This window comes from Neoarius graeffei, chromosome 16, assembly GCF_027579695.1.
Source record: "Neoarius graeffei isolate fNeoGra1 chromosome 16, fNeoGra1.pri, whole genome shotgun sequence".
Lineage (NCBI taxonomy): Eukaryota > Metazoa > Chordata > Actinopteri > Siluriformes > Ariidae > Neoarius > Neoarius graeffei.
The window spans coordinates 3,480,825-3,498,260 of record NC_083584.1 but is presented as its reverse complement, the minus strand read 5'-3'; the positions used below and the strand labels follow the sequence as shown (position 1 = coordinate 3,498,260).

The window sequence follows — 17,436 nt, the reverse complement described above, 5'->3', positions numbered from 1 at the left end:
CCCCGGCAAAAGTGTTGATTTTTTGAAAACTCCGTTTAGCGTTTGTGTGTAAAGAGACCAAAGCGGAGTTTTAGGCAATCTTCACGCCACAAAAGAGCGACCATTGTACATACGACAAGCATGGAAACACTCAGAGTAGCAGGGTTTCTGTTATTAAGAGCTATATTCGCCTGTTTGCTTTTGAGCATAAAGCTCATAAAGCTCATTGACCAGCAGAGACGCATTAGGGCTCGGAGGGCAGCAATTGCGGAGCTTCTGGTGACCAGACGAGCCCGACCGTACCACCGCCAGCGTCGGCGATTTTGGGTTCGACCTGGACGGACTGCTATCTGGTGGGAGAATGGCGTTGTCGTCCCGGAGGAATGGCAGGAAAATTTCAGAATGTCGCGATCCTCACTCCTGTCACTCGCAGAGTTGGTACGTCTGTACATACAGGGTGAGCGTACTCACGCGCGCTTCTGTCGGCGGTTCTCGATGAGGCTTCTCATTGGCTTGTGTGGAATTGTCATTCTTCTAACACTGCCACCGACAGTCTTGGCGTAGTTTAACAGCTCTTGACAGCGTGTTTACGCGGATCAGTATAAATGTAATTAAAAAAAAAAAACGCAGCTGTGTGCACGAAGTTATTTTGGAAAACGGAGTTTAGAAAATATGCATTTTTAAAAATGCCCGGGTATGTGTAAACAGCGCCTGAGTCGATTATAATTTTACATTTTTCACAGGAACTAATCGTTGTTTGGTTGATTGTCGGTGAATAATTGATGATCACGGATGTGATTATAGTAATACTTGTTGCAGCTGTAAACAGATTGGCGTTACCATAGAAACAACACCGTTGTATATAAAGTAGCGTGTGCATGCGGTGAATGATGTGGTTTGGGAGCAGAGCTGTGTGTCCGAGAGCAGGGAGTAAAATATTCCTCTGCAGAGACGCTTTTGCCGCTTTTCCACTACAAACGCGGCTGAGCCGTGCCGTGCTGAGTCGGGCTGAGTGGGGCTGTTGGAGTTGCGTTTCGACTACAACCGTGCTGAACCGTGCTGGCTGGAAGTGGGTGGACACATTGGGTGGACGTCAGGTGATGTCATTAAGCAGCGCAAACAGTGACATCAGTGAGCTTTTCAGCGGTAGTCTCACGACCCGAATAGTAAACAATAAACATGGAGGACATGGAGTCGTTAGTGTTGCTGGTCTTGGTGCTGTGGCTTGTTGTCACCGACAACGCGGACAGATACTGGCAAGAGCGTATAGATGAGGCGAGGCGCATAAGGCTTCAGAAATTCTCGTAATTCGTAATTCTCCTTCTTCCGGGTTTGCGGTGTTTACAGATCCCAGCGTGCTCGCGGGGCGTGTGTGGGCATGTGAGGACACTCCTCCTCACCAATCAGTGCACAGGGGAGTGTCTGCTCACGCCCCCAGCCTCACTCAGCTCGGTTTGGCTTGCTTCAGCCCCACTCCAAAACCGTGCGAGTTTTAGGGGCTGAGCAGGGCTGAAGCGAGCCGAGTCATGCTGGTTTTTGGTAGTCGAAACGCGAGCCGTGTCGGGCTGAAGTGAGCTGAAAAAGGGTAGTGGAAAAGGGCCATTTGTGGTGACGTCATGACGGGGATGGACAACTGTGACAAATTTCATGATACTTTACAATACATATCCCGATATCCCAGCACCCTGAATAACGCTGGGGGCGTGCTTAAAGCGGCTCAGGTTAATGATCCTTTTATTAATGTCTTGCAAAAATGAGCCCTGAAAATAAGAGAATTTAAAAAAGACATAAAATTATTAAGTTTTTATGATTTTGCAGATTCAGTAGAAATTGAATATTTCGTTTAATTCATTCAAATTGTAATCAGAGTTCAAATGTGTAGAAGTGCTGATGGTGTCCAGTGACGATGTCATTTATCACGCTATCTCAGTCAGATCGTTGTATCGGCCGCGTTCATCGTCTCACTCAACACAGCGGTCTTATTTCCTTTAGGAGGAGAAATATTAACGGTATAATCAGGGTGTCGGCTCGTCCGTCACTAAAGTCTCAAATCATCATCGTCATGGACTTTATCACATACTGAGGTTTAGTCCTGATCCAGTGTCAATGATTAATCACACACAGGGGGCTGTTCAGGGAGGGAGTGGGGTAAAGGTCTGGACAGTTCAAAAACACACTCTCTCACTCTATCACTCTCACCATCACTCTCTATCATTCTCTATCACTATCTCTATCACGCACTCTTTCAGTCACTTTCAGTCTTTCTGTCTCACCATCACACACACACTGTCTCACACTCTTTCTGTCTCTCTCTTTCAGTCTGTGTGTGAGATGTTGTGTTCTCAGAGAGGAGGTTAAACTCTGTCCCGTTGATTACATCACTGTTTTGTTCCATCCAGCTGATAGTGAGTCAGTGTTTGTAGATAAGTATCCGTGTAGAACACTGACACCTGGATCAAACTACTGAAATTCAGCACATACTGGATCCCAAAGAAACTCTGAATAAAGTGTAAGGAGGCGGAGTTAGCCCATGGCGTTAATCCTCCATGTCGGCGCACGTGCTCGAGCGTCCACCACTCCGATCTCCATTATTGTTTCGTTATTCTCTGAGCTCGGATTCTGTCGTTTGTGAAATTTTTCATCTTTCCCCTGACCGTAGTGCAGCGTGCGGTAATAATACGGCACCGGTTCCTGTCGGATCGCAGTCTCCGGGATTGAATCGTAACGCGGTTACAGCTAGGAACAACTAAGAGATCTCTCAGCCTGATAACGATCACGGTTCATTATTTCCTCGATTTGAGTCGCTGTAAATTTGTATTGCAATTTGTCGTGTGATGTATCAGTACGTCTGTTATAATTGTGGAGTGAGTAAGTAAGGGAGCGTCTAAAAAGTGCACAACTCGGGCAACTGTGTAATATTCTAGCCGAGATTATAGTCCTCTGTTCCTCAGGGCCTGTAACGCACTGCAGTGTGAGGATACAGTATGGACTCGGTACAGTGGGATAGAAGACTTATTACGAGTACAGAGTTACACGTCTTAAAGAAGTTCAGTGATAAATTATTAATATATAGGCTATTAAAAATAATCCCTAAAAATCCAGAAATGGAGATTTCTACATTCTGAATGTTGGCGTGTTTGGGCATCAAACTGACTGCAGGTGTGACCTTGCGTTCCTGTACGGGTGCAGTAGGAAATGTTTTTATTTTGCAGCATGTTTTATTAATGATTACTAATGATGTACTTTTTTTTAAAAATAAATTATCACACACGTAAAATAAATGAATTGTGCCACATAAAACCCAGGGTTAGTGTTACAGCAAAACCATTTTGAAATCAAGCTTTTTTACTTATTGCTATTTTTTTCTGCAAACAAATGAAACAAAACTCAGCAATTTTGTCTTCACATTATTGTACTGGATAGTGTTCAATTTGAAGTTCAGATTTACCTGAGACGTAAGAAAAAGCGGTTCCTTCGTCCCATCGACCTTCATTTTGTGCTTTTTTTTAAATTAAAAACTATCAGTTCAGGCACCCACGCTGGTTTAAAAGCTGATACCCAACATTCCTCCTCTGACACACCCTTTTAAAGCTTGTCTAGAGTGAGTAGTGAGCACTTCCTGGAGTGTCTTGACGCTGAAGAACACTAAACCTCTTCTCCCACAGGTTCTAGTGTAGTTAGTGTAATAGTTACGTAATACTGAGCCAGGCTAGAAATGGAGAGATCAGCATTCTGGCGGATAAGTCTGATCAGGGCGGGGCCAGATACCACATCACTTATCTACTCGCCGTTTGCTGGAACTCTGTCACTAAGCTTCTGTGAGTGAAGGATGCAACGAGTTTATGTTTTAAAGATCGTAGTCATTTCACTTCAGCGCGCACAGTGGAGTCTGGCTGCGTCCGGAATCAACTCTCCGTGTGGGAAATCTCACAGAAATAACGACTTGATGAAAGGAGACTTTAAACGGGGTGTTAAACGCAGGCGGACATGCGAGTGTACGAGTGTGTTTGTAACTCATGTTTTTATTGTCTGATTAAATAATGAAGCTGGTTTCATGTAACTCTGTCCCGTGTCAGTCATTCCCACCAAAACTCCATCTGATGTCCGACATGTCAGAGCTTTAATTAAATAACTCGTGGTCGAGAGTGTGGAAGATGGAGTTTTGATGTTGTAGTGTTTAGGATGGAGCCATAATTGTTTAAAAAATGTGTTTTTGTTTTCAGGCGCTCGATCCGATCACGCAGTCGCTCTCCTCTGTACTCGTCGTCTCGTCGATCCTCTTCACACTCGCGCAGCAAGAAACACACTTCGCTGGGTGGAGCCAGCGGGAGCTCCACCTCTAGAAGCCGCCCAGCCAGTCGCTCCCCTTCGTCTTCTCGCCTGCCCATTTCGTCGAGCCTGGGGGCGGAGCTTACACGCAGGAAAAAAGAGAGACAGGCTGCAGCGGCAGCTCGGGCGGCTGCGACTCCGCCCACTCAGCCTCAAGACCAGAAGGTGGACCTAGAGTCAGGCCCGCCCCCAGCACCAGAGCCCCCTCTGCCTGCTCCTGCTCTGAATCCCATCGCTCCAGAAGAAATGGATGTAGCACCGCCTCCTCCTCCACTTCCTGCAAATTCCCCGCCCCCTCTTCCTTTGAACTCTCCACCTCCGCTTCCTTTAAACTCTCCACCTCCGCTGCCTTTGAATTCACCACCACCGCTTCCTCTGAACTCTCCTCCTCCACTTCCTACTTCAGCCCCACCTACATCCTCAGCCCCGCCTCCTCAGCCAAAAAGCCCTCCCCACAAAACCACTCCGATCAAAACCTCCACCCTTCCGCCCCTCCCTCTACCACCGGCACTACTGGGAGACTGCAGGGACAGGTGAGTGTATACACACACACACACACACGCACACACACGCGTGTAAGAAGTGGAAGGATCTCTTTAATGTATATTTAAATCCTCAGTCCGAAGAAGGTCACGCCCACTCACCGTACCTCAAGGAAAGAACGAGAGAAAGAACGAGAGAAAGAAAAAGAGAAAGAGGTTAGGACACGCCTTCTTAGTGACTTGCCCCTCCCACCTTTACTACCTGGAGGGGATTCATCTCCACCCCTTTCACCTGTGCAAGAAGCCCCGCCCCCTGTACAGCACACCTACAAGAAGAGACCAAAGTAAGTGTACTTTTTTTTTTAACCTGGTAGAAGATTCTGTATGAGCTAACCCTTCCTGTGTTTCCCCCACAGTATCTTTATTTATTTTCGCACAGTTTAACACACTTCGAACCACCAGAACATCATATCCCACGTCAGCAGTGTGAAACATGCCTGTCTCTCCCACCAAAACAAATCTATGGACAAAAAAGATTAAAGTGCAAACAAGCCCCACATTAATAAAGTAAACAACAGAGAAAAATGATGAATTAAAAATACATTTACAGAAACATTTCCACATGCATGAACACACTACACGTGTTGGTTGGGGACAGTGTCAGGCTGACTTTATATTGGATCATTTTACACCAAATAACATGCGTCTTGTCCAGGCGAACTGCAGAGAGCTATTTATAGATCATCCCCAGGTGCTTCCATTATATGGAATAAGTCTTTATTTTATACGTTGTCTTGCAAAAGCGCCCCTTTGTTTCCCTTTAATCCACTCCAGTGTAGCTTTAGCGGTATGTTTAGGGTCGTTGTCCTGCTGGAACGTGAACCTTCATCCCTGACTCAAACAGGTTTTCCTCCAGAATTGCCCTGTATTTAGTGCCATCCATCTTTCCTTCAGTCCTGACCAGCTGTCCTGTCCCTGCAGATGAAAAACATCCCCACAGCATGATGCTGCCACCACCATGCTTCACTGTAGGAATGGTGTTCTCAGGGTGTTGGGTTTGTGCTGCACATGGCATTTCCTATGATGGTCAAAAAGATCAGTTTTAGCCTCATCTGACCAGAGAATCTTCTTCCATGTGTTTGGGGAGTCTGCCACATGCTGTTGGACAAACTCCAAACATGTTTTCTTAAGCAGTGGCTTTTTTCTGGCCACTCTTCCATAAAGCCCCGCCCACTCTGTGGAGTGTACGGCTTAAAGTGGTCCTATGGACAGATACTCCCATCTCTGCTGTGGATCTCTGCAGCTCCTTCAGTGTTCTCTTTGGTGTCTTTGTTGCAGCTCTGATTAATGCCCTCCTTGCCTGGTCTGTGAGTTTTGGTGGGCGGGGCCTTCTCTTGTCAGGTTTGGTGCTATATTCTTTCCATTTTGCTATAATGGATTTAATGGAGCTCCGTGGGATATTCAAAGTTTGGGATATTTTTTATAACCCAACCCTGATCTATAGACCCTTTTCACTCACGTGACCTTCGTAAACGCGACCGCCATTTTGAACATGAAGAAATAACGGTTTATGGCACAGACCCTTTCGGTTCTCGCTCATCTAGCTGCTACAATGACTGCTTAGACTGCAACAATAATACCTAACACACATTTAAGTATCCGTCGTAAAGACGTGAAACTCGTCGAGTGACGAGTGTGTTCATTGATAAGCTAACACAATCTAAAAGTAGACATACCATCACACTGCCCTGGCGCTGTGTACAGTTTACCTTCTATGGTTTGTGCACTCACTATTTGCCATTACTTTCTCCAACCCAGTGTTCGAACTATGCCGATATTTTCGGGGGGTCCCCTTTTTTTTCCCTTGGGGGGGGGTGCTTGCGCTTGTCTCAGAGCGCGGATCTCCAAACACATGAGAAGCCTATCTTACGCACACATCACACGGACTCCACACACGCATCGCGTCTGAAGTCATAACTCATCAGGGGAAATCGTGTCCGCATTGGCATGTTCAAAAAACAACCTCGCGTCAACAATGATACCACACGCAAGAACAAAAAAAAGAGTCAGGCTACTCAACACATCCGATCCACAGCAGCACCAAAGCATCACTGGAAATCATGTCAACAACCAATCTTCCATTTCAACACGCGTCAACAAACAAATGGCACCACAAACATGAACGAATCGGTCAGGCTACCGATTCCAAACCCACAGCAGACGAATAATTAAATGCATCTTACCTTAAAGCAGAATCGACCACAAAGGAAGTGTGTTGGCACTGTTGGCACACTTACTTTCTACTAGTTTGTGTCCCCAACCTGGCAGCAGCAGTCGTTGTCATATCGGTTTATTTTATCTTTGATGTAAACGCAACACTTCGGATATGCAAATGCTTCCCGTTACACACGATTGCTATGTCAATAAACATCATTTTGCCAATATTTTAGAGACCATCCATCTTCTCCGTCGGTCAGCATCTGTTGGGATCCGATAAAATGATAAATCTTGCCTTGTGTGTTGATGGTTACTACATCCAGGTGCACAACAATATAATGGCATGATGGAAGTCTTGCTGAAAGTAAAAACTTTCTTTGATGGCTATATTCCTTTCGATGCTTCGCCGTCGTTCCTCGTTGTTGGCTGTGGTAGACTACTGGTAGTTCATGTCCAAAATGGCGGCCGCGTTTGTCGTGACGTCACGTGGGAAGGGTCTATACTTCTCCACAACTTTTGTCTCTGACCTGTTTGGAGGCTCCTCGGTTTTCATGTTGTTTGCTTAGTCGTGTTGCAGAGTCAGGGTCCTTCCAGAACAGGCTGATTTATACAGACATCATGTGACGAACCAGCTCTTATTTAGGGGTTTCATACAAAAGGGGGTGAATACTTATGCACATTCCAGATTTCTGCTTATTCATCTCATTGTTTGTGTCACAATAAAATAACAACGTGCACCTTTGAAGTGGTCGGCATGTTGTGTAAATCAAATGGTGCTCACCCTCCAAACATCCATCTTAATTCCAGCTTGTAATGCAACGAAACAGGACGAACACCAAGGGGGTCAATACTTTTGCAAGACACTGCATACAGGTTTTTTCTTTTGTAGCTTTATAGTAATTTGAGTTGATTGACCTTACTCATGTTACAGTGTGAAGATGGTGGATATGATTTCACTAATCTCTCATCAGTAGTGTCACTTATCGTCCTGTTGTGTGGATAAACTCCTCTTCCAACAAACATGCAAGAACGAGGAAACTACCGCTGTCCCGTACTTTGTGAAGACGCACCCGTTCATTCACAGCCGTAATTACAACAGTCCTCACTAATAACGTGTGTGTGTAGGTTCTGCTCTCCTCGTTTTGGTGAGAAGAGACAAACCCAGATCGACTGGGGGAAACGCTGCGTGGACAAGTTCGACATCATCGGCATCATCGGGGAAGGAACATACGGACAGGTGTATAAAGCCAAGGACAAGGACACAGGTGTGTGTGCACGTGCGAGTGTGTAAATGTGTCCTGTGCAGTGAGCTCTGTACATGTTTGTTATTAGTGTGTGTGTGTGTGTAGGTGAGCTGGTGGCCCTGAAGAAGGTGCGTTTGGATAATGAGAAGGAGGGCTTCCCCATCACAGCCATCCGGGAGATTAAAATCCTCAGACAGCTGAACCACCGCAGCGTCGTCAACATGAAGGAGATCGTCACAGACAAGCAGGATGCACTCGACTTCAAAAAGGACAAAGGTCAGTCTGCCAGAGCTGCACAAGTTTCAAGTTCACAAGTTGCTTAATGGTTAGAGAAGCAGCTTCGGGACCAAAAGGTTTCTGGTTTAATTCCCTGGACCAGCAGGAATGACTGAAGTGCCCTTGAGCAAGGCCCCTAACCCTCAACTGCTCCTTAGGCTCTCTGTGCATGCTGTACGTCACTCTTGATAAGGGTGTCTGATAAAGACTCATCTCATTATCTCTAGCCGCTTTATCCTGTTCTACAGGGTCGCAGGCGAGCTGGATCCTATCCCAGCTGACTACGGGCGAAAGGCGGGGTTCACCCTGGACAAGTCGCCAGGTCATCACAGGGCTGACACATAGACACAGACAACCATTCACACTCACATTCACACCTACGCTCAATTTAGAGTCACCAGTTAACCTAACCTGCATGTCTTTGGACTGTGGGGGAAACCGGAGCACCCGGAGGAAACCCACGCGGACACGGGGAGAACATGCAAACTCCACACAGAAAGGCCCTCGCCGGCCCCGGGGCTTGAACCCAGGACCTTCTTGCTGTGAGGCGACAGCGCTAACCACTACACCACCGTGCCGCCCTGATAAAGACTGTTGCATACATAATGTATGTAATGTTTCAGGTGTGTCCATTTAATTAAACCTGATGAGCAGCAGATGATTAAGGGCTTGGTGGTTACTTTAAACCCGTATATATCCACACACACACACACACACACACACACACACCCCTGTAAACAAGTGATGTATTTGACTGGTGTGTGTGTGTGTGTGTGTGTGTGTGTGTGTGTGTGTGTGTGAAGGAGCGTTCTACCTCGTGTTTGAGTACATGGACCATGACCTGATGGGGCTGTTGGAGTCGGGCCTCGTCTCGTTCTCACACGAACACATCCGCAGCTTTATGAGGCAGCTGATGGAGGGACTGGACTACTGTCACAAGAAGAACTTCCTGCACAGAGACATCAAGTGTTCCAACATCCTGCTCAACAACAGGTACACACACACACACACACACCCTGCACAGAGACATCAAATGTTCCAAAGTCCTGCATCATCCTCTCTTCCCCCCCCAGCGGACAGATAAAGTTGGCTGATTTCGGGTTGGCGCGTCTGTATAACTCGGAGGAAAGGTGAGTTCAGCTGAATCACTGATTCTTATGTCTGGTTCTTTCTGGTGTGTGTATTAATGACCCAGTCTCTGACCGGTCGTTTCCAGTCGGCCGTACACCAACAAGGTGATCACGCTGTGGTACCGCCCACCTGAGCTGTTGCTGGGGGAGGAGAGATACACACCTGCCATCGATGTCTGGAGCTGCGGGTACACACACACACACACACCTTTAACAGCTGACAGACCGTAAGTCTTTTAACCAAATCTCTGCAGATGCAAATCTGTGAGACTGTAGATGCAAAAATGTGTTTAACCACAACCTTGTGGGAATCATAATTGATGATAGCAATAAAAAGTAACTTTATACAGCATCTTTTATACATTTAAATACAGCTTAAAGTGCTTTACCAAAATACAAATAAAATGCACATGAAACACATACACAAAGTAAACCATCAGGGATTCAGAAAAAATAAGAGGATAAAAATACATGTATGTAAAAATACAGCCCCAGTTCCAAAAAAAAAGTTGGGACGCTGCGTAAACTGTAAATAAAAACAGAATGAGATGATTTGTAAATCATGGAAAAACTCTATATTCCATTGAAAATAATATAAAGATAACATAAATGTTGAAACTGAGAAATTTTATTGTTTTTTGGAAAATATCTGCTCATTTTGAATTTGATGTCAGCAACACGTTTCAGAAAACTTGGGACAGGGGCGTGTTTACCACTGTGTTGCATCAGCTCTCCTTTTAACAGCACTTTGTAAACGTTTGGGAACTGAGGAGACCAACTGCTGTAGTTCTGAAAGAGAAATGTTGTCCCATTCTCACCTGATATACAGTTTCAGTTGCTGAACAGTTCGGGGTCTCCTTTGTTGTATTTTGCACTTAATAATGCGCCAAATGTTTTAAACGGGAGACAGGTCTGGAATGCAGCAGGCCAGTTTAGCACCCAGACTCTCTTACTACAGAGCCGTGCAGTTGTAATATGCGCAGAAAGCGGTTTGGCGTTGTCTTGCTGAAAGAAGGAAGGTCTTCCCTGGAAAAGATTTAGTCTGGATGGCAGCATATTGCTCTGAAGCATGTTTATATCGTTCAGCATTAATGACGCCTTCCCAGATGTACTAGTGCATCTCAAAAAATTAGAATACCATGAAAAAGTTCCTTTTTTTTCATAATTTAATTCAAAAAGGTAAACTTTCATATATTCTATATTCATTACATGTAAAGTGAAATATTTAAAACCTTTTTTGTTTTAATTTTGATGATTATGGCTTATAGCTCATGAAAATCAGAAATCCGGTATCTCAAATTATTAGAATATTCCCTAAGATCAATCAACAAAAGGATTTACAATCCAGAAATGTCCAACTTCTGAAAAGTATATTCATTTATACAGGGGTTCCCAAACTTTTCCATGCCAAGGCCCCCAAACAGCATTAGCTTCTGGCCGGGGACCCCCTTTGCAAACCCACAGACGATGCTACAAAATATGTAAAGAAACATCAACTTTTAGAATGTTTTCTCTTATTCAATATTCAATAATTGTTACATTTGTTTAGCATAAGAATATTATTAACTAACATGTTTTCAACACAAATATTTTCGCACTGAACAATAAACTGTATAACCTCCTGTAGTACCTGATTCAACTCGTTATCCATCCTTTTTGTGACCAGTGCCTCGCGATGGAGCGTGCAGTGTGTGGCCACTACATGCGGGGCCTTCTGCGTAATGAGCGCGGTCACTCCACTGATCTTCCCGGTCATTGCCGCGGCTCCGTCCGAACACACCCCCACACAACGGGCCCAGTCCAATCCGTTAGACTCGATGTAATCGTCCAAAACTTGAAAAATGTCTTTCCCAGTAGTTCTTCTTTCAAATGCTTTACAAAATAGTATTTCCTCCACAAATCTTTCCTGTGAAATAAATCTGATGTACACAAGCAGTTGGGCCTCATTGGATAAATCTGTGCTCTCGTCCAGCTGAAGTGCGAAGTATTCGCTGGCTCTCACCTGCAACAACAGCTGAGCAGATACGTCTTGAGCCATGTCACCAATCCGTCGGCTCACGGTGTTATCAGAGAGTAGGACAGCAGCGATTTTTTTGGCAGCATCCTCACCAAGCAATTCTCGGACAATGTCTTTGGTGGCTGGTAAAATCAAATCTTCTCCAATTGAGTGAGGTTTTTTAGCACGAGCAATGTGGTACGAGGCTAAAAATGAGGCCTTCAGGGCCGCTCGGGGACAGTACGGTAGCTTGCTGGGTGAATGCAGCAGATTGCCTGATCAAATGCTCTTCTTTGCGTCTGAAGAAATCGACTGTTTTTTCAGCATCTGTCGGATGTTTTTGTACCAAGTGACGCTGAAGTTTCGAAGGTTTTAAGCACTCGTTTGACAGGGTCTCCAGACAGAGGACGCATTTCGGGCAATCATGGCCATTTTTCTGTATGGCTGTAAAGCCATACTTAATGTATGCTGCCTCATATTTTCGGATTTTAGTTGGCCAGGACTTCTTAGTTTTTTTCGCAGCAGTGTCCTCCACAGCAGGGCTGTTGGTTTGTTCCTTCGGTCTCTTCTTCAAAAACCTGTCCATTTTGCACTAGCAATACGCTAGCTTGAGGAGCAAAGCAGCTTGATAAATGGCGCAAACTGCAACATCACAGGCAATCGGAGAGATGAGCATGGCAAACAACATTTTGATATGATGTATTATTAATAATTATATTTTATAATAATGATTAAAAAACTAATTACAATATATTTAATAATTATTATTTTAAAGTATTTTTTTCGCAATTTTTTTATCGTCCCTCCAACTTTCTGAGGCCCCCCTAGCGCCCCCTGGCGGCCCCCCAGGGGGCCGCGGCTCCCACTTTGAAAACCACTGCATTTATACACACAATACTTGGTCGGGGCTCCTTTACCATGAATTACTGTATCAGTGCGGTGTGGCATGGAGGTGATCAGTCTGTGGCACTGCTGAGGTGTTACTGAAGCCCAGGTTGCTTTGATAGTGGCCTTCAGCGTATCTGTATTTTTGGGTCGGGTGTTTCTCATCTTCCTCTTGACAATACCCCATAGATTCTCTATGGGGTTCAGGTCAGGCAAGTTGGCTGGCCAATCAAACACAGTAATATCATGGTCAGCAAACCATTTGGTAGTAGTTTTGGCACTGTGGGTAGGTGCTAAGTCCTGCTGGAAAAGGAAATCATCTCCAAAAAGCTCGTCAGCAGATAGAAGCATGAAGTGCTCTAAAATCTCCTGGTAGATGGCTGTGTTGACTTTGGACTTGATAAAATACAGTGGACCAACACCAGCAGATGACATGGCCCCCCAAATCATCACAGACTGCGGAAACTTCACACTGGGCTTCAAACACCTTGGATTCTGTGCCTCTCCACTCTTCCTCCAGACTCTAGAACCGTGATTTCCAAATTAAATGCAAAATGTACTTTCATCTGAAAAGAGGACTTTGGACCACTGAGCAACAGTCCATTTCTTTCTCTCCTTAGCCCAGATAAGACACTTCTGACATTGTCTCTGGCTCAGGAGTAGCTTGATATTAGGAATGCGAAAGTTGTAGCCCCTTTCTTGAAGATGTCTGTTGGTGATGGGTCTTGATACACTGACACCAGCCTCAGTCCACTCCTTGTGAAGCTCTCCCAAGTTCTTGAATCAACTTTTCTTGACAATCCTCTCAAGACTGCGGCCATCCCTGTTGCTTGTGCACCTTTTCCAGCCACCCTTTTCAGCAATGACCTTTTGTGGCTTACCCTCCTTGTGGAGGGCATCAGTGATCATCTTCTGGACAACAGTCAAGTCAGCAGTCTTCCCCATGATTGTGGTTGTGTGTACTGAACTAGACCGAGAGATACACTGTGTTCATACTGTTTTACTCAAACTCGAAATGAAATATTCTAATATTTTGAGATGGTTTTTTTGTTTTTGTACTGTATGCCATACTGATTAAAATTAAAATAGAAAAATGCTTGAAACATTTTAGTTTATGTGTAATGAGTCTATAATATATAACATTTTCACTTTCTTAAATAACTGATGGAAAATATTGAACTTTTTCACAATAGTCTAATTTTTTGAGATGCACTAGTACAAGCTCCCCGTGTCATGTGCACTGAGGCTCCTCATGAATGAATGAATAACTTTTATTTAAGCACAATAAGTTGATCAGGAGAGCTGGTGGGGTCGTGCACATACAGATAATTACAAATACAAAAAACTAAAAATATAATATAATCTTTAAAAAAATTTTCATATTAATTAACAGTAACAATCTTTGGTGTCTTATTTGTTTTATACATTTCCTCTATTATTTGTGTCTCTGTTGGTTATAAACAACTAACTACATTTTCCGTGTCAACATTTTTTACATTCAGAATGAACTCGTTCCCATCTGCGATTCCGAACGTCTGATTTACACGAAGGTGATCGGACAGGTGGGAAGAGTTTATGTCCCAAGTGTACAGATAATTAGATCAAAATTTCTGACATGCGCAGTCAGTCCTGCGAGTCTGGTTTACTCTGCTCAGTAAAGAGCGGTGTTTGGGCGAAGCGTTGTGATTCAGTTTGGGCTTTTGCACAGGTTCTAGGTGGAATATTGGGCTCTGTGGAAACCCAGCTAGTGAGCTGTGTATGTGTGTCGGGTCTCCTCCCTGAACAGAACGTGAACTCTACATGACTGCCACTAGGGGGCGAACTTTCACCATACGATGTGTTTCCTTTCTATGCTGTCCAGGTGCATTCTGGGAGAGCTCTTCACGAAGAAGCCCATTTTCCAGGCTAATCAGGAGCTGCTGCAGCTTGAGCTCATCAGGTCTGTGGTACTACACACGGAATCTCATTCCAGATTTATTCCTCCTTTTCCTGATAAAATGATCACTCTTCTCTTCTGGGAAGGCTCTCCACTAGATTTCTGGGTGTGGATTTGTGTTTGTTAGTGAGATCAGACCCTGATGATGTGATGTTGAGGCTCCAGTTCGTCCTAAAGGTGTTCAGTGGGGTTGAGTTGAGTCAGGGCTCTGTGCAGGACACTCGAGTTGTTCATGGAGCTCCTGTGCTTTGTGTACAGGAGCATCGTCAGGCTGGAACAGGTTCGGGTCTCGCAGTTCCAGTGAAGGAAACTGTAAAGCCACAGCGTACAGAGACGTTTTAGACAATGTGGGGAGGAGCCACATATAGGGTTGATGTATGGGGTGCACATACTTTTGGACATATCATGAATAATTATGTTGAACCACACAGTCATGTTAACTAATGTAGTCTGCTCACTTACACCTGGGAGACACGCCTTTAGACTCAAACAGACTTCCTGTTTTACTCACAGTACAAAATCTCCTTTTTCTTATCTGTGTTAGTTTAGTACGTGTTATTCTGGATATTCATATTCCTGCTGTGTGTGTGTGTGTGTGTGTGTGTGTGTGTGTCAGCCGTCTGTGTGGCAGTCCGTGTCCTGCAGCGTGGCCTGACGTCATTAAACTGCCCTACTTCAACACCATGAAGCCCAAGAAGCAGTACAGACGCCGCTTACGAGAGGAGTTCTCCTTGTGAGTTCACGTGAGATTCAGTGATGTAGATTCTGTCCCTTTGCTGCTCCGTGTTGTGTTTGGTGTGTGTGTGTGTGTGTGTGTAGATTCTGTCCCTTTGCTGCTCCGTGTTGTGTTTGGTGTGTGTGTGTGTGTGTGTAGATTCTGTCCCTTTGCTGCTCCGTGTTGTGTTTGGTGTGTGTGTGTGTGTGTGTGTGTAGATTCTGTCCCTTTGCTGCTCCGTGTTGTGTTTGGTGTGTGTGTGTGTGTGTGTGTGTGTGTGTGTGTGTGTGTGTGTGTGTGTAGATTCTGTCCCTTTGCTGCTCCGTGTTGTGTTTGGTGTGTGTGTGTGTGTGTAGATTCTGTCCCTTTGCTGCTCCGTGTTGTGTTTGGTGTGTGTGTGTGTGTGTGTGTGTGTAGATTCTGTCCCTTTGCTGCTCCGTGTTGTGTTTGGTGTGTGTGTGTGTGTGTAGATTCTGTCCCTTTGCTGCTCCATGTTGTGTTTGGTGTGTGTGTGGTTGTTCTGTTTATTAGCTCAGTGTTCTACAGGTCACTATGGTGTAATTAACTCTCCTAAACCTCACACTGTTGCCATGGTGACAGGAAGTGTACCCTCTTACATCACACTAACAGCTGATCCACTTGGGCCTGTACTCTAGTACACACACACACTGTACTTAATTAATAATTATAATAAATTCTCTCTCTCAGTTTGCCCTCTTCAGCTCTGGACCTCTTTGACCGTATGTTGACCCTTGACCCCTCACGAAGGTGTACAGCAGAGCAGGCTCTGGCGAGCGGGTTCCTCTGTGATGTTGACCCCAGTAAGATGGCGCCTCCAGAGTGAGTGTCCTCGGTGTTCCACACAAACATGTATTCACACCCAACAGCTACTTATTTACACTGTGTGTGTGTGTGTGTGTGTGTGTGTGTGTAGTTTGCCTCACTGGCAGGACTGTCATGAGTTGTGGAGTAAGAAGAGGCGGAGACAGAGGCAGAGCGGGCTGACCGAGGACGCGCCTGTTCAGAAAGCAGCGCAGCAGAAGGACTCGGGGAGCACAGCCAGCCGAGAGAACAGTCAATCAGCACCCAGCTCCTCCCCCGCCCCGCCCCCCACCACACACACTGACCTCACAGGTGTGTCTCTCTCTCTCTCTCTCTCTCTCTCTCTCTCTCACACAGACACACACTCCTGTCATAGAGATGGATCTTTACCTGTGTGTGTGTGTGTGTGTGTAGGTCTGGGTGCGGTCACTGATCAGTTGAATCAGACGGAGATGGCGGTGCTGCTGAACCTGCTGCAGGGTCAGACCGAGCGTCTCACTCTCCCTCAGATGGCTGAGCAGCTCCTCTCTTCCTCCTCCTCACTTCCTGTCCCTGACTCCGCCCCAGACGCAGACTCCTCTCAACAGCTGGAGCTGCTCAGCCACACCCTCTCATCTCTCATTCAGGCATCCAATAGCGTCCCGACTGCTGCTGCTGCTCCTCCTCAACCTGAGGCTCCTCCCCCAGAAGCCCCGCCCTCAGACGACACCACCGGCCTCCTTGCACTTCTCCTGAGCCAGCTGATTAAAGCTCCGCCTCAGGGGGTGGGTCAAGGTGAGGAGAGCAACGGCGTCCAGTCGGACGGGGCGGTGACGAGAAGTGGCTCCGCCTCCCTTTCAGGCGCCGACTGCAAGGGCAAGTCTGAGTTTACTCTCTAGGGGGTGTGGCTCAAAGTGAACCGAGGGCTGTGATTGGCCAAAGCAGATTGGGAAGCCTCCTCATGTGGCTCCTCGTAGTGTTAAATCTCCTCTTTTCAGAGCAATTGTATATTTTTCTTTTTGAAATGTTTCTCATTATTTTTGTTCCAACAGTAGAAATCACGCGCTGAAGAAATATAAAATAAATCCAATTTGTTTGTTTCAGATCCTTATTTTTCATTTTAATGCCGTACATCTCAATTTATAAAGGAGTCAGTGTTGTGTTTTAAATGGGGAAAACACACACACACACACACACACACACCCACCCCGCAACAGGACATGAAGACCTGTCATGTGCTCCATCTTTCCATGTCATCTTTCATGTCATCTCATTGTTTCTCATCGTGCCTTGTTATCCTCGTTAACGAGCTCAATCACACTGAAACCGACCTCAAGCTTTTCCTCATCAACAAACGCAAACCAGAGAGGCACTACGCTCATGCTAGCAGCTGATGGCTGTCTTTTTGTGCTTGTGGGCGTGGCCTGTCCAGAACTTTTTTAAAAA

General features: G+C 45.5%; 1 protein-coding gene across 2 annotated transcripts in view; it reads left to right on the top strand.

The window, feature by feature from the left end:
• The window catches only part of cdk12 (cyclin dependent kinase 12), a 29,116-nt gene that overhangs the window by 6,041 nt on the left and 5,639 nt on the right, over positions 1–17,436 (top strand). For both annotated transcript variants that reach the window (XM_060942331.1, XM_060942332.1), the window contains exons 3-14: positions 4,203–4,841; positions 4,928–5,134; positions 8,133–8,272; positions 8,357–8,527; positions 9,331–9,520; positions 9,601–9,657; positions 9,744–9,845; positions 14,400–14,477; positions 15,091–15,207; positions 15,898–16,029; positions 16,124–16,323; positions 16,426–16,866. In XM_060942331.1, coding sequence (XP_060798314.1) covers positions 4,203–4,841; positions 4,928–5,134; positions 8,133–8,272; positions 8,357–8,527; positions 9,331–9,520; positions 9,601–9,657; positions 9,744–9,845; positions 14,400–14,477; positions 15,091–15,207; positions 15,898–16,029; positions 16,124–16,323; positions 16,426–16,866 — 2,474 coding nt within the window. The remainder of the gene's footprint in view (positions 1–4,202; positions 4,842–4,927; positions 5,135–8,132; positions 8,273–8,356; positions 8,528–9,330; positions 9,521–9,600; positions 9,658–9,743; positions 9,846–14,399; positions 14,478–15,090; positions 15,208–15,897; positions 16,030–16,123; positions 16,324–16,425; positions 16,867–17,436) is intronic.